Source organism: Myotis lucifugus, unplaced genomic scaffold (genome assembly GCF_000147115.1).
Source record: "Myotis lucifugus unplaced genomic scaffold, Myoluc2.0 scaffold_25, whole genome shotgun sequence".
Taxonomy (NCBI): Eukaryota; Metazoa; Chordata; class Mammalia; order Chiroptera; family Vespertilionidae; genus Myotis; species Myotis lucifugus.
In genome coordinates, this window is record NW_005871073.1 from 1,226,906 (window position 1) to 1,251,839 (window position 24,934).

General features: G+C 39.4%; 1 protein-coding gene across 1 annotated transcript in view; it reads left to right on the forward strand.

Annotated features, from left to right (window-relative positions):
- The first annotated feature begins 8,959 nt into the window (after positions 1-8,959).
- Positions 8,960-24,934, forward strand: part of LOC102425104 (serine/threonine-protein kinase TNNI3K) — a 285,729-nt gene continuing 269,754 nt past the window's right edge. Inside the window, exons 1-3 of the mRNA XM_023751739.1 lie at positions 8,960-8,973; positions 16,065-16,168; positions 16,749-16,857. Coding sequence (XP_023607507.1) covers positions 16,129-16,168; positions 16,749-16,857 — 149 coding nt within the window. The 5' untranslated portion in view covers positions 8,960-8,973; positions 16,065-16,128. The remainder of the gene's footprint in view (positions 8,974-16,064; positions 16,169-16,748; positions 16,858-24,934) is intronic.

The window sequence follows — 24,934 nt, forward strand, 5'->3', positions numbered from 1 at the left end:
CTCTAGAGCCTCTTGAGAGACCTCAAAAGTGTGGTTCTGAACTCAATATCCTCCCTTGATAGTTTTGTCCTGTTTCTTTGTCTCTGCATTTTTTACGCTTTCTTGGTACACCCCCTAGTGGTCTTTGTGCGCAGTCTTGTTGTAGTTAAGCCTTGATTGTTATAGTTAATACTAGAGGGATTTGACCTCCAGGCCGACTGGCTGTGATAATCAGCTGTGTCTGCAGTGGAAGAACTTGTGTCCTCTAGGGAGGTGCTAATCTAGCCTTTGCCTGAGGCTATCCGGCAAATGCCTCTGTGCAGGGCTTGGGCGGGGCGGGTCCCACGGGATCAACAGGGCGGAGGAGGGAGCAGTTATGGCTGCTCTCAGTCCGTCCCCAGGGGCTCTGCCTCTCTGTCCCAGCAACAGCTGCAAACCTCGGAGGGACCGTAGCCAGACAGTCCTGCTTCTCCCGTTTGAGTCTGGGTCCCTAGAGACTCGCCCGGATCTGGAGCTCTGAGTCTGAGGCTCCCTCCGGATTGAAACAGACAACTGTGCCCTCAGCCACCAGCCCGCGCTGCGCGCACTCCGCACCTTAGTATTTTACTTCAGCACTGCGCCTCCTCTGATTCTCGGTTCCTCCTAGTTGTAGAACTTCCATTCAGCCAGCCTTTCTGTGGTTCTGGATGATGTCCGTTCCGTCTTTTAGTTGTATTTTTCAAGTGGTTGTTCGAGGCAGCAAACTCTGGTGTTAACCTATGCCGCCATCTTGGTTTCCCACCCTTCGGGCTGACAGATGAAAGCTCTTTACTGACAGCACTCCCAGTAGATGAGGTAATAAGCCCTTCATTGAAGAAAGATCTGGGTGTCACGTCACAAAACCTATAAAGTCCAACCCAATCTGGGTGTCCACTACAAAAAAACCTATAAAGTCCAACCCAATGCCAAGATTTTGTTTTATTATAACTATTTTAATAAAACATCGCATGTTCTAATTCAAGTAGAATTATGATGACTTCCAAACAAAGCAATATTGTACATGGTTTAAATAGACTCAATCCATGATGAAACCGATAGGGGTCAGAAATAGAATATTGGGGACCAGCTATAATTGTAAGAAATATTAATCATGTTTTGTTAACTGTGATTGTTTTGTTCTGATTAAAGAAGGCACATTTTAACCTGGCTGGGAGTTACACATGGGACCTGGGAGCTCACCTGGAAATGAAGCCCATCCTTTCCATTAGAGAGCTGCCTATTATCATAGAAAGATTAACAACCTTGTTGCAGAAACCAGAGCTTCCAGCCCTTTGAAGACCCCCAACCCTTTGCATATCACCAGCCCTTTGAAGACCCCCAGCCTTTGCATACCCACAGGCCTTTGCAAATCTCCAGTCTCCATTACCTGTTTGGCATACTCTTGCCTACTTCCCCATGTAATCTTTGTTCTTCTACCCAATATAAGCAGCTGGCTTATGGGGAGAGGCAGCACAGAATTTTGTGGATGGCCTGCTGCTCTCCCATACTGCTGGCAGAATAAATGATCATATATGATTCAACCCTGGTTTTGCTCAATTGGCTCAAGTAGTGACAGGCAGCACGGATCCACTGAGATTGTCTGGTTACAAAACTATACTTTAATAGATGTGTCAATCATGATTGGTAGAAGAGCATTTTTTTTTATAATACTGTTCCATATCTACATGATAATCCCAAGTGCCAGATTTTACTTTTGACTAGTTGAGCAAGCTAAAATATTCATAAATTCACATGGAGCCAGATGGCTTCCCACTGAATATGCATTTGAATGATTCCTGTACATTATTTATTCCAAGAGGTATGCAAAATGCACCATCATCATAGCAGGGACTCCTAAAAAGTTTGTTTTAGAAAGGAATCAAGGAATAACAAGTATCCAGTGCTACCTATACTTTGGGTTGAGCTTTGATTCCATGTGTATTTGTGAATTACTGAGCAAAATAAATATAGTTACTTCCCAGTAGTTTCTGAAATATCAGGAATCTACAATAAGGCAGTTTCAGCAATAATGGCTGGCATTTGATAGAGAAGAGAGTTCAACTTTGCAAAACTGTTTTTTTTAATAATTTGCTTATGTCTTTTTTAACACTTAAAAAAGTTAGATTGATTTTAAAACTTTACTGTTTAATTCTATATTTTATGTTCTATTTAAACACATATTTCTGGGATTTGTTTTTGTTTAGGCATGAATAGCTACCTTTTATCTTTATAAGACTTTATCATCATCTGGGCTGAACTAAAAATTCAGTATGCAGGTGGCTTTTTTATTGATAATGAAATAACATCACATATGACACTATTATATCAAACTGATTTAAAGAACAAAAAGAATATGTGTTTTTTTAGACATGTTTATGTAGTAGGCTATACTCCATAAACCTTTTTTTTCAAGGCTCTTAGTAGAAAAATAATATCAGTAACAACCAAAATTTTTACATGAATGCATATGTTATAGTCCATAGTCAGGCATTTGTTAAAGTAATGAAACAATCTTCAAAGTTTTCCAGTAAATAAAAACAAAATATAATTCTCTAGTTAAGCATAGAGCTCAACATAGGGCAAAGTATAAACATTGAACAGCATTTGAGCGCAGTTCCAGGTATACCATTAATTCACTGGGATTTGCACTAAAACCAAAGATATATGAACACCAAGGGCCACAGGGCAATATGAGACTGTAATAGTTTGAAAAAACTTACCAGAAAGGCTTTTGGAAATTGAAATCTAGAAAAAACAAAATTTGTTCTAAATGGGTAAAAATGTGCTTCCCATTCAATTATGATATTTAGCAAATTTTATTGGGATTATTAAAGGAGCATTAAATAATATATACAATTCCTCTCTTTAGCCAGGACAAATATATTTCATAATCCATTTCTGCATTTCTAAAAAAAGTATTCTTTCTTTGACTTTTTTTTATTATAACTGATGAGGTAGGTGTCTGACATTAAACACTATCTTTCTTTTATATATATACTAGAGGCCCAGTGCACGAAATTCATGCATGAGTAGGGTCCCTAGCAGCTGCCGGCTGCCAGCTGGGGCCTTCCTTCATTCTGTGCTGCCCCCTGGTGGTCAGCGCACATCATAGCAAGCGATCAAACTCTTGGTTGGTCGAACTCCCGAGGGGACTTTTATATATATAGACTAGAGGCCTGGTGCACAACAATTTGTGCACTGGCGGGGTGGAGGGTGTCCCTCAGCCCCACTTGTGCCCTCTCTCAGTCTGGGACCCCTCAGGAGATAACCTGCTGGCTTAGGCCTGCTCCCGGGTGGCAGAGGGCAGGCCCAATCCCTAGGTGCAGCCCCTGGTCAGGCTCAGAGCAGGGCCGATTGGGGAGTTGGGGCACAGCCCCCTGTCATGCACAGAGCAGGGCGGATCAGGAAGTTGCGATGCCACCCCCAGTCACGCTCAGGGTAGGGCCGATTGGGGGGTTGGGGCACCGCCCCCTGTCACACTCAAGGCAAGGTCGATGGGGAGGTTGCAGCGCCACCCCCTGTCATGCACAGAGCAGGGCGCATCAGGGGGGTTGGGGCGCCGCACCCTGTCACACACAGAGCAGGGCCAATCAGGGGATTGGGGAGCTCCCCCCTATCAGGCACAGAGCAGGTCCGATCAGGGGGTTGGGGCGCCTTCCCCTGTCATGAACAGAGCAGGGCGGATAAGGAGGTTGTGGCCCCGCCCCCTGTCACACACAGAGCCACAGGGCGATTAGGGGGTTTGGGCGCTGCCCCCTGTCACGCTGCTCCAGGGGCCAGGAGGCCTCGCGGCTCTGCTGATCCCGGTGCTGGGAGGCATATTACCCTTTTACTATATAGGATAGAGGCCTGGTGCACGGGTGGGGGCCGGCTGGTTTGCCCTGAAGGGTGTCCTAGATCAGGGTGGGGGTCCCGCTTGGGTGCCTGGCCAGCCTGGATGAGGGGATGATGGCTGTTTGCATCTGGTCACACCCCCTTCAAGGTGTGGGTCCCCACTGGGGTGCCTGGCCAGTCTGGGTGAGGGGCTGAGGGCCGTTTTTAGGCTGGCAGGTGACTGAAGCTCCCAACCTCTCCTTTTTTTCTTTTTTCTTTTTTATTCTTGGATTTATTTACCTTCTATGGCTGTCACTGGAACTGAGAGCCGGTTTTAGCTCTGAGGCTCGGCTCCAGCTCTGAGACCTCGGCTGCTGAAAGCAGGTATCTCGGTTTGTTTGGCTTCTGTAATTCAATTGAAACACTGTTGCAACTCCAGCTTGGCCGGCTGGCTGAAAGCATGGGGTTTGTTTAGCTTCTATAATTGCAACATTGTTTCTTAGAGTGCAAGCTCAGAGCCCAGCAGCGGCAGGCGGGGAATCTTGGCTTCCTCCTTCACTGGAGCAAGCAAGCCTCCTGTTCGCTTCAGCTGCCTGGCTGCCGGTACCATCTTGGTTGACAGTTAATTTGCATATCGCCCTGATTAGCCAATGGGAAGCGTGTCAGAGATACGGTTAATTACCATGTTTGTCTATTATTAGATAGGACTAGAGGCCCGGTTCATGGATTCGTGCACTGCTGTAGTCCCTCACTCTGGCCTGTGGGGAATGGGCCAAAACCAGCTCTCTGACATCCCCCGAGGGGTCCTGGACTCCAGCAGCAAGCTAACCTACAGGTTGGAGCATTTTCCCCCTGGTGGTCAGTGAACGTCATAGCTACCAGTTGAATGGTTGAATGGTCCAACAGTTGCTTAGGCTTTTATATGTATATATAGACTAGAAACCCAATGCACAAAATTTGTGCGAGAGTAGGCCTTCCTTCCTCCAGCTTCCCTCCAGCACTGGGACCCGGGTTTCCCTTCAGCTGCCGGCACCCTGGACTTGGGCTTCCCTCACAGAGGGAGGCCCTGCCCACCCATTGCAGCCCGCCAGTCAGTGGCCTGGGCCTCCATCTTTGGGGCAATTGTGGAGCCCCAAGATTGATTGCCCTGCCAGCCGGTGGCCTAGGCTTCCCTCTGTGGGGTGATCATGGGGTGATGGCTGGGCCCCTGACCAATCGCATCACACCCACCTTGGCTGGCTTGGCTCCAGTGGGTGTCATAGCGTGGTCCCGATGGTCAGCTGTATGGTTGTCCGGATGGTCGTTCCACTGTTTGGTCGTTCTGCTGTTCGGCCATTTGGTTGATTAACATATTATACTTTTATTCTATAGGATATATATATATATATATATATATATATATATAGAGAGAGAGAGAGAGAGAGAGAGAGAGAGAGATTTCAGAGAGGAAGGGAGAGAAAGAAAGAGATAGAAACATCAGTGATGAGAGAGAATCACATTCCCGCACACACCTCAGTGGGGATCAAGCCCACAACCCCAGGCATGTGCCCTGACCAGATATCGAATCATGATCTCCTGGTTCATAGGTTGACGCTCAACCAGAGAGCCAAGGTGGCCAGGCTAAACACTACTTTTGTAACCTCAATAGACTTAGAAGCAACATTTTTATGATTCTATTTATAAAATAATGCCTTTGTTTAAACCACTAACTTTCCTCAGTATGTTTTTGCCATACTGTACCATGAATTCATATGTAATTTTCATATTCCTTTCAATGATAGAACACTGGCTTTTGTTACTTCCTAGGTGCTTCTTTCCTCCAATATGTATATTTTTGTTTGTTTTTCAGCTTTCCTAAGCTCTCTTGATTTGACTTTCTTTTTTTCTTGTGAAATTCTTACTCTCTTTTCTGTTCATATTTCTACCATTGCAGACACTTAATTTTTCAGTCACTTAGCATTTATGACTTTGCTTAACTTAATCTCATCAATTATTAGTCTCAAGAAAAAAATTCAAGATGAAGTTTAAATTACTTTGGTCCCATCAGTTTTGTTTAATTTGTTTTACTGTGTAGACAATGATAGGGTTTTTAATGAACATCATTGTCATAATTTGTCTGAATCCTCTGAAGTGATATAATGATTTAAAAATTGTGTCCAAGCTCTCAGTTTATCATATGATTGAGATTAAATAGTTATTTCTGTTCCCTTTAAGATTTTAAAAACTCACAAGTAGCAAGACCTATTTCAAGTCTGGTATATTAAAAAATCCCTCTGTTGCCAGCCCAATATAACCCTTTCCTCTTCTTAACTTATATAGTATGTGGTTTTTACACCATATTTTTGACTCATCAAAAGCTACTTTGTTGGGTAAGTTGTATTTTCCAATATCACATCCACACTAATAATAGACAAATATGTAAATTGACCATACCTCTGTGACACCTCACAGCCAATCAGGAGGGAATATGCAAATTAGTGGGACAAAGGTGGCGGTGGCCACGGAGCCAGCCAGAGCCAGCGGGAGGCTTGGGTCGCCCCCAGCGACCCAAGCTTCCTGCTGCCCTGGTCAGCCGCCAAAGGAGGGGCTGTGGGCGGCAGCCATAGAGCAGGATGGAGTGAGCAGGAGGCTTGGGTCATCCCCCATGATGGAGAAAGCTTGGCTTTCTCTGGCGCTGAAGGTGACCCAGGCTTCCTGCCACCCTGGCCAGCTGCTGAAGAGGCCTGTGGGCAGCGGCCATGGAGCTGACCTGAGTGCGCAGGAGGCTTGGGTCGCCCAGGCCGGCTGCCAAGGGAGGGGCCTGCAAACGGTCCTCAGCCCCTCACCCAGGCTGGCCATGCCACCACCAGGTGAGGGTCCCTGCTGGGGGGTGTGCCCAGCCTGTAAATGGCCCTCAGCCTCCTACCCAGGCTGGCCACGCCCCCATTGGTTGAGGGTCCCCGCTGGGGGGCGTAACCAGCCTGCAAACAGCCATCAGTCCCTCACCCAGGCTGGCCAGGCACCCCAGCAGGGTCCCCCACCATGAAGGGGGTGTGGCCAGCCGGAAAACAGCCCTCAGCTCCTCACCCAGGCTGGCCATGCCTCCCCCAGCGGGGACCCTCACCCGTGGGGGCGTTGCTGGCCTCCAAACTGCCCCTGCCCCTCGCCCAGGCCAGCACCCTCCCCATTTGGGACCCCACCCCAATAGGGGCATGGCTGGCCAGCAAAACACCATAGGCCCCTCACCCAGGCTGCCCTGCCTCCCAAGGGAACCCCTACCCTGATCCAGGACACCCTTCAGGGCAAACCAGCCAGCCCCCAACAATGCACCAGGCCTCTATCTATACTAATAAAAGGCTAATTTGCTAATTAGACTGGGAGACCTTCCAGGAGACCTTCCAGACATTCTTCTGGACAAAGCCATGGTGGCGGGGCCTAGGTAGAGGTGGTTAGGGGCCAAGAGGGGAGGGCAGTTGTGGGTGATCAGGCCAGTGGGGGGGGCTATTGGGGGTGATCAGACCAGTGGGGGGGCAGTTGGAGGTGAGCAGGCCATCAGTGGGGGTCAGTTGAGGGAAATCAGGCTGGCGGGGAGGGCAGGTGGGGGTGAGCAGGCTGGCAGGGGGGGGCAGTTGGAGGCGAACAGGCTGGCAGGCAGAGTTGTTAGGGGCAATCAGGCTGGCAGGCAGGTGAGCTGTTAAGAACCAGCAGTCCCAGATTGTGAGAGGGATGTCTGACTGCTGGTTTAGGCCACAGGAATCAGGCCTAAACCGGCAATCAGACATCCTCCAAGGGGTCCTAGATTGGAGAGGGTGCAGGCCGGACTGAGGGACAGCCCCCCTACCCACCCCATGCTCGAATTTTGTGCACCGAGCCACTAGTTAAGTTACAAATTCTTTGCTGGCTAGGATCTCGCCTTTTACTTATGGAAGAGCTATATCCAAATAACTTTTGGAGTTTTGTTTTGCTTTTTCCTAATTCAAAGATCTAACTCTAGCAGATTCTGATTTAGTTGATCATGATTGAGTCCTAGTAATTGTATTTTTTAAAAGATCCCTAAAAGTCTGATTTGTAAATTATTGCTAGAGCATCACATACTTTTTATAAATGACTAATGCAAATAATGGCAAATAATGCAAAAAAACCCATATGATAGAGATAAATTTTTAAATGGAAGATGAGGAAAATAAAGAAATTAAAAATTCTTTAAATAATCCTTCCATGGAATTTCAAATATTCCCATGTTTCCTCTGCAGAATTGGCAACAACTTCATCTATATTCACTTTACCTCTTTTCAAGACCTTAGCAATATTTCCCTTACTGAAGGGATTGATTCTATTCAATTCAATTGGTTCAATTCAATTCAGTTTGTTTCAGTTTAGTTCAATTCAATTCAATTCAATCCAAAACAATTAAGTTTGCACATATATCTGCCAAGTACTATGCTAGGCTTTTGGGAATGCAAATATAAATAAGACAATTTCTCCTCTTAAGTTGCTCACAGCCTATCAGGAGAGACAAAGACATTAATTCTATCTTTGTATTAGGTGCTTTCATGGAAGTAGGTGTTGCATTCATATAGGCTTAACTTAGAGTAGGACTGGAGTATTATCCATTCGTTTTATCTTCCTGCTGCTCTTGAAATCATAACACTCCCTTTAATTTCTATTCGGGTTATTCAAGATTTTATGTACGGTGAAACTTCAGCTGTGAAGGAAGCCAGGTTATTCCCACAACTAATGTATAAAATGGATAGAAAACTACACAATTGAGTCAATGTCGGTTCTGATGGGTAGGATACTTAGCTGAACCACATGAACAGAAGGGAGATTATGAACCTTTGATCACTTTCAAAGGCTGGTGCCATTTCTGACACTGATATGATGCAGGATGGCAGGAGGGGGGCATAAAAATGTGTGGCATGATAACCATTATCACTATTGTTCCACTGTGAGATAGGAGGAGATGTAATAAAAATAATGGTAGCTATGCTTGGACAGACTACCTACTGAGATTGTTCCTGCTTAGAGGAACTAAGCAAAGAACTGGTAGCATGGAATTACTCAGCAGGCTCATAACAACCACATATTATATGGGTCTACTTTTTGAACCTTTAAATAATTTGCCCTATCTACATCAAATCAGTTTTATTTTCACTTTGAGGAACAGCCACAAGTGGGTAATTGGTAAGTAAAAATAAGACTAACTTAAAGTAAGTAGAACCATTTTTGTTTCCTCCAACTTTTTTTTGTTTGTTTTTGTTTTATATAAGTGACACATTTCAGACATGGAAATGTTATTTTTCCAAAGGCAGCAATTAGTTATTAACTGAACTATAATTATAATGCAATGTTATTTTCTTAGCAGGGCAACTGACTCTTAGGGGGAAGAAGGAAGGATGGAGGATTGGAAGTGGCTCAAGTCATGAAGTTGAGATTATTCTGAAGGTTTTAATGCCTCAAATAATTTATTTCTCATTGGAATCTAGGCTTTATTAGATGCACCATCTCATTACCAATAATGTATATCGCTTTATTGCAATCGCTTATTTACTTGTTTGTTCCTGGGCCACATAAGATTTTTGGAATGCTTGATACATAATAGTACAATACATGCTTATTGACTGAATAAATGAATCAATCAAACCAATGAAGAGCTGAACTGACAATTGAAAGAAGTCCTATCAGTTTGGAAAAAGAAAGTCTTAGCAAGTGACAGAGATATGACTCATCTCTATTTAATTTAAATTATTTAATAAAGTTTACTTCATACCCAGCAGCAAAGGAAGGCATAGCAAACATTAAGATTTTTGCATTTGTAGTTCTAGTGTATATTGGAAACAAAAATAGCAAGATTGTTTTATTCCTTATTTAATATACTCTCACAGAGATACTGAGAATACCTATTTTACATTACTGTGATATTGATTTTTCACACTTTCATTATTATACCTATAATCTCAAGTCCTATGCATTTTTTAAGATTAATATTGCCTCAACAGTGTTAAGATTCATAATGTTGATTTATAGTTTCACCCAATGTACTATACATTTAGATATTTCAGGAAAAAAGAAAGGAAACTTTTTTAAGAAATAAGAATCTTGCAGCCAAAACCGTTTTGGCTCAGTGGATAGAGCGTCGGCCTGCGGACTGAAAGGTCCCAGGCTCGATTCCGGTCAAGGGCATGTACCTGAGTTGCGGACACATCCCCAGTGGGAGATGTGCAGGAGGCAGCTGATCGATGTTTCTCTCTCATCGATGTTTCTAACTCTCTATCTATCTCTCTCCCTTCCTCTCTGTAAAAAATCAATAAAATATATTTTTTAAAAAAAGAATCTTGCAAATTATGCTGGTTAAAATGCACAAATATATTGTTTAAAAAGAAATCAAAGAATTTTAAAAATTGAATAGTAGTAGACATCTTAGCCAATGGTTAGTTTTCCTTTTATGTAATTTGGTTTTAATATAATTGAATGTTTTAAAAAGAAGAATGTATAACAATTAGTAATTCTGGTTAGTTACTAATCATGTTTAAAACAATGGTTATCTTAATTGCTTGTCAACCAAATGCAACCCATCAAAATCTAAACTTCTCTAAAACTTGGAAACAAATTAATAAGAACTCATTTACAATGGAAGAATGATCTAGGTTTTAAGTGTAAATGACTCAGGCTCCTAAATGTGATAAGAATTGTTCCAAGTACATCAGTCAGATTCATGGGATATATGTCTTTATAATTCCTCTGTTGGAATCATAAAAGTAGAAGAAATATCAAGGTCAATTTTTATCTTTTTTCATCTTGAAAGCATCCTTTTAAATATTTATGAAGAGTGTAGTATAAAATATAAATAGCAGAAGCACAAATGTAGACTGGGATAAATAAATCATATGAACCCAAAATAAAGGAATTCAGAAAGAATGTAAATAGACTGATTGAAGGAGTATTAGCACATGTCTATGTATATGCTGAGGTAGTCTGATAAATCAGTTGAAAAGATGGAGGCATTAATGTTAGATTTAGGCAATTCAGTGGAACATGAAGGTTGATCAAAAATGAATAGTTGAAGAAATAAGTTATTTACTAAATCTATGCTGACATTCTGAATGAAAAAGAAAAATACCAAGCAAGTATAAAAGAACAAAAAAGCTTACTATTAGTTATCCTCCTTAGAGAAGGCTTTTTCTTATGCTATATCCTTGAAAAACTCAAATTGTTCTGTTAAGGATTTACTAATTTTTTATCATATTTATTTCTTGTTTTAAATTTTTCCTTAATTTTTAAACATTACAGACTTTTTTTGTTAAATCAGTTTTAGATTTATAGAAAAATTGAGCATAAAGTACAGATAGTAGCCATATACTCCTTCCTTCTCCCTTCCCTCCCCTGCCACAAATTCACCTAATAGTAACATCTTATATTGTTTTGCTGAACCAATATTGATACATTATTATTGATTAAAGTCTTCGAGTTTTACAGTTTTGTGAGGTTTTCCAAATGCATAATGTCATGTATCTGCCATTACAGTATCTTACAGAATAATTTCACTAGCCTAAAGATTTCCAGTGTTCAAACTACTCATACCTTCCTTCTCCCCTCCTGACAACCACTAATCTTTTTACTGTGTGTATAGTTTTGCATTTTTCAAAACATTATATAGTTGGTATTATGTAATATGTAGCCTTATTTAACATTCTTCATTTAAGGTTCTTGCATGACTTTTCTTGGTTTGTTAGCTCATTTTATTTATTTCTGAATAATATTCTACTCTATGGATATACATACAATTTGTTTATTCATTCTCCTCTGAAAAGGCATGTTGGTTGCCTCCATATTTTTATAAATCACTTAAAATGTGAGACTGTACATGTACAGTCAAATCATCTGTTGCCCTTGTGATAACCCAGGATATAACTGAAAATCTGAAACCATTATTTTTTCTCTTTACTCCAGTTCTCTTTTCTCTTAGATGGAATTCAAGTAGACATCTCACTTTAATCAACCTTAAAATAGTGCCTCTCAAAGTATGTCCCAAATATCATCTACATTAGAATCACTAGGAGTGTCTATTAAAATTCAAATCCCTGGGCTCAGAATTTCTGAGAATGGAGCCCAGGTTTATGTTTATTTACAAAGTAGCACTAGGTGGATTCTACTTTTACTAAAGTTTGAGAAGGTGAACACTTTTGTAATTAGGTTTTTTGTTTGTTTGTTTGTTTGTGTGTTTTTTAATAATATACTAGAGGCCTGGTGCACTAAATTCCTGCATTGGGGGAGTCTCTTAGCCCAGCCTGCACCTTCTCGCAGTACGGGAGCCCTGGCTCCTTACCGCCCACCTGCTTGCTGCTCCTACCACTCAGCTCACTGCTCCTTAGCACTGCTGCGGAGGCAGGAGAGGCTCCCGCCACCACCGCTGCGCTTGCCAGCTGTGAGCCCGCTTTCTGGTTGAGCAGCGTTCCCCCTGTGGGAGCGCACTGACCACCAGGGGGCAGCTCCTGCGTTGAGTGTCTGCCTCCTGGTGGTCAGTGTGCATCATAGCCATTGGTTGTTCTGGTTGTTCCGCTGTAATAATCGCTTAGGCTTTTATTATATAGTTGACTTAACATGTCTTCCATATATCTGGAAGTCTTAGAACTGAGATAAGTAGATTTCCATTTACAGCATGTGGCCAACTAAGGTAGAGAAAAGTAGTTTTTACAGAAATGTACTGAGTAGTGGGGAAAATATTTCCTGCTTCCATGTGGATTCTCTTCAGCATACTTTGTAAAGGAAAGCAGGAGTGTTATCCTGGATCACTTACTTATTTCAGCTCTTTGTTCACCTCACTAATGACCCTCAGGAGTATTAATACACATTCTTAGAATGGGCTTATACATATTGTGCCTTTAGAACTAGGAAAGTGTTATATAGTTCAATGATGTTTAATATTTTAGGTATTAATATTATCATTTCCTGCTATTCTCCCATTTTTTTGAACAAAATTTATTGCCTCTGGGTATGGGAAAATTCAATTGAGATGCTAACTGGATTTTCAAACTCATAGTGGAAATAAGTAATTTTGAAAACTAAAGCTTTCATTTGTAAGAGCTTAGGGAAAACAAAAAGATTTTTGAAAGTAAAAATTTAAAAATTTTGTGGTTTTATGTTATATCCCAAACAGGAAATTGGGAAAGACAATGCAAAATGATATGAACTAACCTTTTCTTCATCAATAGGGGTGGCACACACATGCACACAATACATGGGTAGAAGATCCAAGATGGTGGAGAGAGAAAATAAGAAAGGAAATCAGGAAAAATACACAAATTTAAATGTACAGAAGGCCTAGAGCCCTACCTCTTATCCCTGTCCCTCTGGATTCAGGATATGAAAACCATGGATTTTAATTTAATTTTTAAAAATTTATCTTTATTGTTAAAAATATTACATATGTCCTCCTTTATTCCCCCTTTGACTCCCTCCATCCCACCCCCCTCCTAGGCCTAGTACACTATTATCCGTGTGAGACATAGATTATTTTAAAGGAAATTTGAGAGAAGAGAGTACTTATAAATTACTTTCCAAGACATAGCCCTCGGTATTGCAAACCATCTAGTAAGATCTTCAGACCAAGGAAGCACTGAAGAAGCCAGGTAGTGAATTCAGTGATCCCGAGGGCAGCATACCTGAGGAAAGCAAAAACTTTCTGACCTGAAAGAAAGCTGGTGCAACTTAAGATGTCTGCCCTTCGAAGAAAGAAAACTGAATGCATGGACCAAGTAAACAGAGGCCCCCAAAGCATAGCAGACATCAACAACCATGGCATATACCAGTGGTTCCCAAACTTATTTGGCCTACCGCCCCCTTTCCAGAAAAAATATTACTCAGCCCCTGGAAATTAATTTTTTAAAAATTTTAATAGCAGTTACTCATCGCCCCCAAATGCACCTGTGACCATCACCGCCCCCCTGGATCGCTGCAGCGCCCACCGGGGGGTGGTAACGCCCACTTTGGGAATCACTGGCATATACTGATGAGGAAAGATAAGGAGAGTTATATCTAGGGGAGGATGGAGATGTTCGTGAAGTCAGATTTCTCCAGCTATATCTGATCAGTATGGAAGCCCTACCTCAGGAACTTATCTTACTTTTGCTGAGAAAAAGTTGTGTGAAAAAAAATTTATCTAAGTATTTGAACATCCTATATAATAAAAGAGTAGTATGCAAATTGTCGCCTCGACCAGGAGTTCTTCCGGGAATTTGACCAGGGGCCAGGGGTGGCCAGGGGAAGGGAGGGAGTACCCGGCTGGTCACTGCCAGCCACTAGGGACCCTACCAGTGCCTGAATTTTGTGCACTGGGCCTCTAGTTCAACTATCATAACTACAAAATCTATACCTGTTACATTCAAACTATAGTCTCTGGAGGTGAATCTCAACAAACATTAAAATGTATACTTTATCGGTATAATTACATTATACAAAATAAGTATGTAGTTAAAAATCAGATATTTTTTCTTCCAGAGTGTTCCATTCTATCTGCATTGTACCCTGAGTTCACTTATATTGATAGAATTATACTTATAAAGAGAAATGCCTTCATGAAGTAGAAAGTGAATGAAAGAGAAATTATAGAATATGTATCAATAATAGTATCTAGCTTGGACTTTAGAATCACAAAGATCAGAAATGAGTCCAGACTCTACCACCTACTAGCAAATCTGGCTTTTTTCAACCATATTATGGGAATAATATATACCGGATAGGATTGTATGAGTATCTGCCATACAACAGGCATTCAATCTTATTATCTTGTAATGTAAAAAGCATTCAAACCTGTAAAGAATTTTTGTGAGTTTATTTGAGCCAAACTGTCAATAATTGTCAGGAATCAGAATCTCAATGTATTGGGATAATTCTCTGGAGAATGTATTACCTTGTTTTATTACATTACAATCAAAGGAGTAGACATGAGAGGGTTACACGAAATCCATTGGTGATAGATTAGGGAGGTAGGAGAAAGCAAAGAGGGGGGATCTCTGGGATTGGATAAAAAGTAAAATGATAGACACATACTTATTTTACTTAGGTGGGTACAGGATAGTTAACAGTCAACAATTAACATGATAACAATAACAATGAGGGTGTTTGTGGTCTCAGTCCTGGCTCCAGCAGGCTCATTTGGTTGTGCCCTGAGGGGTCTAAAAAAAGGGAAGTTACAAGTTACCCTGACATTCTTCAGGTATGTTATCTTAGATGCAAAAGACAATAGGCTCAGTAAAGTTGATCTTTGTTAGGAAAGATACTGGCCAGGACATAACTACCCACCATAAACTGCCTTTTAATGAAAGGTTTTTAATTTCAGACCATCCTTTGTGGTTACTTTAGGTCTCTAGAGTTTTCAAGGCTGCCACACAGGGCAGGATTTCCTTGAGTTAGTCAGGTTACCATGTGGCCCCTTTTCATCCACAATCTGTACTCTTCTTATTGTTCTTGTCATTATTTTATGAAATGTTATTTGTAAAACTCAGTGTCTTAGATTCTTATCTATGATTCTTAAGGTTAGCATGAAGAATAATTAGTTTAAATAAATCATGGTCTATGTTGAAAATTTCTTCTTACAAACATAATTTTGTAGCTTTAATATAGGAAAAACTTGCAATCATTTCTATGGGTTTTCATTATTTATATGTAGAGGTAAATTCTATTACAGTCACTCTTCTCCCACTGCCATGGGTTTGGCTCAGGAGAAAATGATTCTGAAAGAAAATCTGAGGTAGTTTTTATAGTTCTTTGTGGACCTTATATACAACTGAATCACTTTCTAGATATGCCTATTAAAGAAATGATCCATAAAAGTATATATCTCAGAGGAAAGGTAGAGGTGGATGGGTGGGTGGGTAGGAAGAGATCAACCAAAGAACTTGAATGCATATATGCATAACCCATGGACACAGACAATAGGGTGGTGGAGGCCTGGGGTAGGGGGCAGGGGCTGGCTATAAGGGGTCAATGGGAGAAAAAAGGGGACATATGTAATACTTTCAACAACAAAGATTTAAAAAATATTTTTTAAAAAGTATACATGGGTAGGTAATCAATTGATGGAGGCAAATAATCCTATTGAAACATTTACTGAAACATTTTTGATACAACACTTTTAAACAGGCCGATTAGTTTATGATTTTACCCTTGAAAGTACACACTATTTTGTTCTTTGTCACTGTTGCATGACATTCCATTTGGTAGTCTGCTTATTTTTAGCCAGACTATCAAAGTATTTTTCTACTGGACTGTTACAGCACTTGAACTTGGAATCTTGTAATGTGAGGAACTGCACTGGGGAAAAGAAGAAACAGCTAACAAATGGGAAATTATAAATCTCGACCAACCCAAACTTGCACTGGTAAATATTTTATATCTTCAAATGTAATATGGTTCATTAATAGTGGTAGATAATTAATACTTCCTTGGAATATTTGTTAATTTTTATACAGGTAATAAAATGATATACAAAAGTGTTATGAGTATATCTGAATTCAAATTAATTTTTTTGAAATAGAGAAAACAAATTTATTACAAAAATGTATTATTAGTTCCTAGGTATAATATTGTAGGGAAAAAATTGTAATACTGCTGAATATAGGGATCTTAGAATTATATCTAAGTACCTAGTATTTAGAACCAAAAAACTCTTTTCTAGAAACTGGAGATTGCTATAATTAAAAAGCAATTAAATCCAATGAAATAAGTCAAATATATATTTTATGTAAATGTATTATCTAATATCAAATGGGTTCTTAATCACTTCAATTCAATATGATTGCCTTTTAAATATAAACATCTGCATTTTAAGCTCACAGTAATTTAAATTAAGTATGTAGAATTAAGAATAAAAAAGAGTTTTAATTACTTCTATATTATGATCTGTGTTTACATTTTGCAAAACAATGTAAACTATGAGTTTATCCCCTTTTTTTTTCTAGATGAATGGAAAAAAAAGGTCAGCGAATCTTATGTTATTATAATAGAAAGATTAGAAGATGACCTGCGGATCAAAGAAAAAGAATTTACAGAATTAAGGCACATATTTGGGTAAAGTTATTATTTCTTTGTATAAGTGACTTCATTATTTATCTTGTTTTAAGATATATCTCTATATATTTAAAAACAAAACCCTAACCAGTCATGTTCTCAGTCTTAGAATGTAAAGTTATCCTCTCTTGACCATACAAACAGATTATATTCTTAAAATATGGCTTCTACACTCCCATAACTGAAGTTTGAAAGGAGAGGAACCTAAGGGCTAGCCTTTGAATACTGTTGCTGATGCAAATAGTCTTCTCTGGAATTAGATAGTTCTTGTAAGCCTTGCCAGCAACAAACAAGACGTCTCTTCCCAATGGTGGCAGAATATTGGCCACATTGTTTTCTTTGCGCGACTAGTCCAATTTTAACAAACCCTCTGGTCTCTTGACATTGAAAGGATGTCTCTTAATGGAACTGAGTAGTATTCTGCCCCTGAAAAATCATATAACAGTGAGCTATATTGGCTTCAGGCTTTCAGTGGGTTTTCTTCTAAGATAATAATAGAAAAATAATCTGGCATTGTGCCACAACCTTGGAACACATAAAACGTTCAGAAAAGAGGGTCAGACCCTTATATACACAAGCATCCTTATGGAGAAATTGAATCTGGCCTTGAGAAACTAGATGCATTGGGGGTGGGGAAGGCCGTTAGTTTAAGTTAGCTGCCTGACTGAGACACAGTTCCATGGAGGCCAGTTAGCCATGTTCACTTACAGCTGTGTTAGTCAGATAATGCACTCATGACAAAGAACTCCCTCTATTTTACTTGGAAAACAAGTATAAAGCAATGACAAAATGACATTATATTTTTTAAAAGAAATTTCAGATATTGTAAACACACTAAACTCACATAACTGGCAAATAAAATTATCCAGTTATAATATAGTTTATATGAAATTTGTTAGGGGATCATAAGGCCTTCATAAGTGTTCAACTTATGGTTTTGGAAATACTAGATTCTCCTGTTATTTATTTGGCACAAAATGATTAACTCAGCATTGACACACGTGATGAGATACCCTGGGTTGAGTTGACTTTTGCAAGTAGTATCCCATGCTCAGTTATGGGGAAACTTTTAAATTTCCTGTAAAGATGTGACTGGTACTTTGGTATAATATATTTATACATACATATTTATTTTGTTGGAAAAGAGATATGAATATAGAACTTAATCATAAGCCCTCTATCTCTTATTAACTAAGATAAATATACCTAATGAAATGTGATTCAATTGAAGAGATTTCCCCCAACTTTATAAAGTCAAAACCTTATTTATTTATTTTAATTAAGGAAATATTATACAAATATATCAAGCCTGATTTTTAAAAAAACATCCTTTTAAGGATTGAGCAATGGGCTTGAGATGTAAATTTTTCTCTCACATCACATCAACAAGCAGCTATTTCGACAGCTCCCACTATAGCTGCCTTTTCCTACATTTTCACTACATGTGATAAAAGTGACCGCCTTTTTGCTGATTAGTATTGGGGGTGAGAGGCAAGAATCAGCGGCAAGGAGATTATAGTAGAAAATTTATTGTGCCAGCTATATTTAAGGTGCTATTCCAGACACATCAAATATAAAACATTATTTAATCCTCACCATGACCATGCATGGAAGATAATATTTCTGGTGGATAATAAACTAAAGAACAGAGAAGTTGTGTTTGTTCAGATCACGTGCTGGAACTGTGATTTGTAGCAAGTTTGTCTTGACTCCATAGAGAGAGCTTTTCTTGTTTGTGTGTGTGGTTTTCTTTTATATTGAATTTCTTTTTTAATTTTTGATTTAATTTTATGTTTCCATCACCTTTTATCCCATCTGTGCCCTCCACTCATCACCCTCCACCACCACCAATCACCACATGTCCATGTCCTTTAGTTCGCTCTCATTTTTTTCTTTTTTGCTCAATCTCTTCACCCTGCCTAGCATGGCCAACCCCGCTCCCCACAACTGTCTGTCTGCTCTCTATCTATGGGTCTATCTCCATTTTGCTTGGTAGTTCAGTTTGTTCATTAAATTCCACATATGAGTGAGATTATATGGTACTTGTCTTTGACTAGCTTATTTCACTAAGCATAATGTTAGAGAAAGCTTTTCTTACTGTAACACCTGCTTCTTATTATAGAACTTCAAAATCTGGTTGAGAGGAAACACATCTATATATGTAAAACCCTAAGCAATAGGTCGACCCTTTGACCAGTCACTATGACTCAAACTGACCACCAGGGGACAGACACTCAATTCAGGAGCTGGCCCCTAGTGGTCAATGCGTTCCCACAGCGGGAGCGCAGCTCAGCAGACCAATGGGCGCCAAACACTGGGCTCACCACTGGCTAGTGCAGCTGCAGTGGTAGGAGCCTTTCCCGCCTCTGTGGCAGCACTACCGAGTGGCTGCGGTAGCAGGCACAGTGGGGCCGGGATGAGCGGGTGTGGCACAGCGCTGGTTCAGGCTCCTCCCCTGCCGCCTGCCACTCTGGACACTACTACATCCCTTGGGAGATGTCAGACTGCAGGTTTCGGCCTGTGGGGATCGGGCTGAAACCGGCAGTCCGACCTTCCCTGAGGGGTCCCGGGTTGCAAGAGAGCACCAGCCAGGTTGAGAGACCACACTGGTGCATGAATCTGTGCACTGTGCCTCTGGTATATAAATAATTCACAGAAGAAGTCTATGTGCCAAGTAAAAGAAAAAACAATATTGTTTTTAAATATAAAATAAAGATTTGGGGTCTTGATTGATTCATTGATTTTAAAAAGCATTCCAGATAAAAAGCATTCCAGCAAAGATATATAGCAAGAATAAATGTTTTACCATGGAAAGTGAAGAAGAGGCAAGAAAAACTAACATCTTGACCATTTTATGTAAGTTGAGTAAGAAAGCTATGTCAGTCAGGTTAAGGGTTTTGCAGTCATGCAAACAGTTTTAAATCTAGCTTCTTCTATTTACAAACTATGTATCCTTAGATATTTTACTGAATCTCCTGAGCTTTATTTATATTTTAAAATGAGGTTAATAACCTCACAGGCTATCTGCAAAATGATGCCAATTCAATGCTGAGTACAGGGCCTAACACACAATAGGCATTGAGTAATTGAAGGTTTTTATTACAATGATTGATTAGATAAATAGGGCAGTTTGAAAGACTGAAGACTATTATCGAATGGGAGTAACAAATAGTTTATTGAAAGTTAGAAGGTGAGATAGTTAGAATAAAATGTTTTTATCTGAAGAGGGTGTTTTCAAAAGTAAAAAATGTAAAATGTTAGAGCACTTCAAGATTATGCAAAATTCCAAATATAAATTTTAAAAACTGTGATCGGGAGCGATTTAACAAGTTTTCAGACACTCTATTAAAAGGCTCGTCAAACTGGATGTCAAATTCTCTGAGAATAATGGTAGAGCATTTTGTAGAAAGGAAGACTGGTAGCCTGGTGCTAAAGCCGTTAAGGAAGCTACACACACATCCAATTAGCCAGAAGTGATAATAATGAAGCCAAGGAGAGGATTACCAGAGCCTAGAATCATGTTTCTCCAAGGGCTAAGCACCTACTACGTAGAGGAGCCGGCAGTGCTTGCTAAAATTTTAGATTCCATGATTCCACTCCATCTCAAATGAATCAGGACCTCTGGGGATGACTTCCAGAAACCTGAATTTTTAATAAGCTTCCCAGGTAATACTTTTGCATGCTAAAAATTATACTTCTGCTAAAGTTTGAAAACTAGACTTCTAGGAAGATATCCGAGTTACGCTGAGAACTCTGCCTGAGGTGATATCAGTGAAGAAATGCAGAATATGAGAACAGAAAGCTGGCAACTAGTATGATCTCCAGAGAGTTAATGGAGCAAACAAACAAACAGAAAAAAGGAGTACCCTGCTTTGTCTGATCCCATCAAGGCCAAGAGCATCATCCAGGAAAGAAAGTCAATCATGCCTAGGGCAAATTTCACAGAATTTTCTTTCCTCTAGAATAAAATGATGGATGACAAGGAAAGAACAGAATGGAGTACGGAGAATAGAAATTGTCTCACTCACTGGCTCACATACAAAAATCTTAAGAGTATTTGGGAAGATAAACTATAATATTGTACAAAATCACATTTAGATGAGTAGGACATTTTAGGTGTCAAATATGTGTTAAAATATTTCTCTTTCTCATCTTTATTCATGTCTTACACAATGTGAGGAGTACTCCTGTGATGAACAGTTGTGTTATGCTGCCTGACATCAGGCTTTCTCTAAAATAAGATAGCAGAAAAACTGTAAAAGATGCTCCCGCTCCACCCCCCGCAAAAAAAAAAAGTTTTTTTTAACACTAGAGTAACAGGTGGAGCATCACTGAGGTAAACAGGTTCATCTGGGGTTTTATTTGGATTTTGTTTTGTTTTGTTTTCATTTGCTGACAAGTTTCTTTATGGCATTGATGGTAGATCTTCATTTCGTTCATTAAGAGACCTTTCTCACCATAGTGCACCAGGGCTTCTTCCTGTCAGCTCAAATACACAGTCTCTTGGTATAGCTTTCACCCATAATATAGTACAGAACAATGTAGCATTAAACTTTAAAAAGACAGAAAGACCTAAAGCATTATCTTACTTAAGCCAATTTATGGCACCTTTGGAATGAGAGCTTGATATGAGTAAGAAGAGGAATGGAAATGGCATGTTCCTTCATCTTCCACAATAAAGTTGCATTCACTCATAACTTTTGACATTTGTTGAGCTAATGGTTGGGTGATGGGAAGAGATGAGGAAAAATCGAAGGCAGAAGAAGGAAGACAGAAGTGTACAGTGGAGGACCATTGTCTGATTATTTCGTCTTCTATGTTCTCTTTGATCTTTGCGTTAATCAATATAATGGCACTTAATTCATGGTGTTGTTATCCATTTACAGGTCTAACTACTAGTATATGTGTTCACTAAAGACAGCCTCTTATCTTGTTTAACTTCATTTATATTTTTTATTTATTTCTGATACCTATTTGTATAGCAATTGAAAGGAAAACAAACTAAAAATTTAGTGTCTACTATATGCTAGGCATGCTACATGGTATTTTAATATGTATTAGCTCATATAATCCTAAATGTATACAGGGATGGGCAAAAGTAGATTAATAATAACAAATTACACAGTAATTAATAAATGAATTATAATACAAGAATAAACTGTTTTGCATACTCAGAACTGTGAACCTACTTTTGCCGACTCCTGCATATGTAAAATGCTTTAGAACAATGTTTTGCTAATTTCACTGTAAATCTTTTTGTCTGATTAATCTATATTGTAAAATTTGGATCTCTATCACCATACTCCAGAGAAGTTATAATTTCCAATGCCATGGCTAGTTCACATAATCAAAAGAACCCTATTTGTTTATTTTCTCCTTAGTCTCCATTGCCCTAGGAGCTGTGTCTGTAAAGATATGTCTGCTATTTTGCTGCCTTATGGAGTCTTGTAGGATTTTTATGGTTTCCCATCTTATATTTAAGTCTTTTAGCCATTTTGAGTTTGTTTTTGTGTATGGTAAGTTGGTGATCTAGTTTCATTTTTTTTCATGTATCTGACCAAATTTCCTAGCACCATGTATTGAAGAGTCTGTCTTGACTCCATTGTATGCTCTTGCCTCCTTTGTCAAATATTAATTGAGCATAATGGCTTGAGTCAATTTCTGGGTTCTCTGTTCTGTTCTATTGGTCTGTATGTCTGTTTTTTGTGACAGTACCAAGCAGTTTTGAGAACCATAGCTTGGTAATATAGCTTGATATCTGGTATTTTGATCCCTCCAACTTTGTTTTTCTTTCTTAGGATTGCTGTGGCTACTCAGAGTCTTGTTTTATTCCAGATAAATTTTTGGAGAGTTTATTCTAGATCTTTGCCATTGGTATTTTAATGGGGATTTCATTGAATCTGTAGATTGCTTTGGGTAGTATGGACATTTTAATGATGTTGATTCTACCAGTCCATGAACATGGAATGTTCTTCCATTTGTTTATGTCTTCCTCTATCTCTTTTTTCAATGTCCTGTAGTTTTCTGAGTACAGGTCTTTTACCTCCTTAGTTAAGTTTATTTCTAGGTATTTTAATTTTTTGGGTGCAACAGTAAATGGGATTGTTTTTTTCATTTCTCTTTCTGTTGAGTTCATTATTGGTATATAAAAAGGCCATAGATTTCTGGGTGTTAATTTTGTATCCTGTTGCATAACATCAAAATAAAAAGCTTCTTCACAGCAAAAGAAACCATCAATGAAACAACAAGAAAGCCCACTGCATGGGAGAACATATTTGCCAATGATATTTCTGATAAGGGTTTAATCTCTAAAATTTACAGAGAACTCATACAACTTACCAAAAGGAAGATAAACAATCCAATCAAAACATGGGCAAAGAACCTAAATAGATACTTTTTGAAAGAGAACATACAGAAGGCTGAGAGACATATGAAAACATACTCAAAGTTACTAATCATCTGAGAGATGCAAATCAAAACAACAATGAGATACCATTTCACACCTGTCAGAATGACTGTCATCAACAAATCAATAAACAAGTGCTGGCGAGGATGCAGAGAAAAAGGAACCCTCATGCACTGCTGGTGGGAATGCAGACTGGTGCAGCCACTATGGAAGACAGTATGGAGTTTCTTTAAAAAGTTAAAAATGGAACTCCCATTTGACCCAGTAATCCCACTTCTAGGACTATATCCCAAGAAACCAGAAACACCAATCAGAAAGGATATATGCACCCCTATGTTCATAGCAGCACAATTTACAATAGCTAAGATGTGAAAACAGCCTAAGTGCCCATCAGCAGATGAGTGGATTAAAAAACTGTGGTACATCTACATAATGGAATACTACACCGCTATAAAAAAGAAGGAACTTTTACCATTTGCAACAGCATGGATGGAACTGGAGAGCATTATGCTAAGCAAAATAAGCCAGTCAGAGAAAAATAAATACCACATGATCTCACTCATATGTGGGATATAATGATCAACATAAGTTGCTGAACAAGAATAGATCCAGAGACAAATGGCAGGTGGGGGCGGGGGTGGTTAGAGGGCAACCAAAGGACTTGCATGCATGCATGTTAGCGTAACCAATGGACACAGACACTGGGGCGTTGGGGGCTTGCCCGGGGTGGGAATGGCTGAGGGGGGAGGTCAATTGGGGAAAAAGGAGACATATGTAAAACTTTAGACAATAATAATAAAAAAATGAAAGAAAAAGAACCCTATTTTTTCTCATTTTAATATATTTTGACATTGAGTAGCTATACTTTGGCCAATAATGACAATATCTCACTTTAAATTGATTAGGTTTAATAAATGAACAAAAATAGTCAGAAAATGCTGTTCTAAATTGCAACATTTAGAGAAAATTTTTAAAAAAAACAAAAAAAATTAAGGAGGTTTTCTGAGATGTACCTTACTTCTTATTTTCTCCCTGAAATGTTCTTCTGGGCCCAGCTACAGATCACGATACGTATCCTCCAAATAAGACATCTACTTTTTCAGAACTATAGCCAATTATGAAGTTTAGCTATTATAAAATGAATAAGCATTGCAGAGGGAGCTTATCTAAGAAGAGTGAAAGTCCTTATCAAGTTGCTAATAGAATATTGAGGGGAAAATGTCATCTTTTGAAAAGTAAACTAGAGTAAAAGTATTTTTTGGCTTGTTTGGTTAATACATTTTGCTAATTTGCCCATCAGCAGATGACTGGATTATATGCCAAACTAAACAAACAAACAAAAAACAACAGCACCAACAGAAAGAACTCAAACCAAAAAAAAGTTAATTCACATTGCCCCAAGACTGCCTACCTTCCTACTTCTTTTCTTCTTTTCCTAGTTAAAATTAGTTATGGCCCGGGCAGCATCGACCTATGAACCAGGAGTTCATAGTTCAATTCCCAGTCTTGGCACTTGCCTGGGTTGCAGGCTTGATCCCCAGTAGCGGGTGTGCAGGAGGTGGCAGATCAGTGTTTCTCTCTCATCATTGATGTTTCTATCTCTCTCTCTCCCTCTCATTTCCTCTCTGAAATCAATAAAATATATATTTTAAAAAAATTAGTTATGAATGA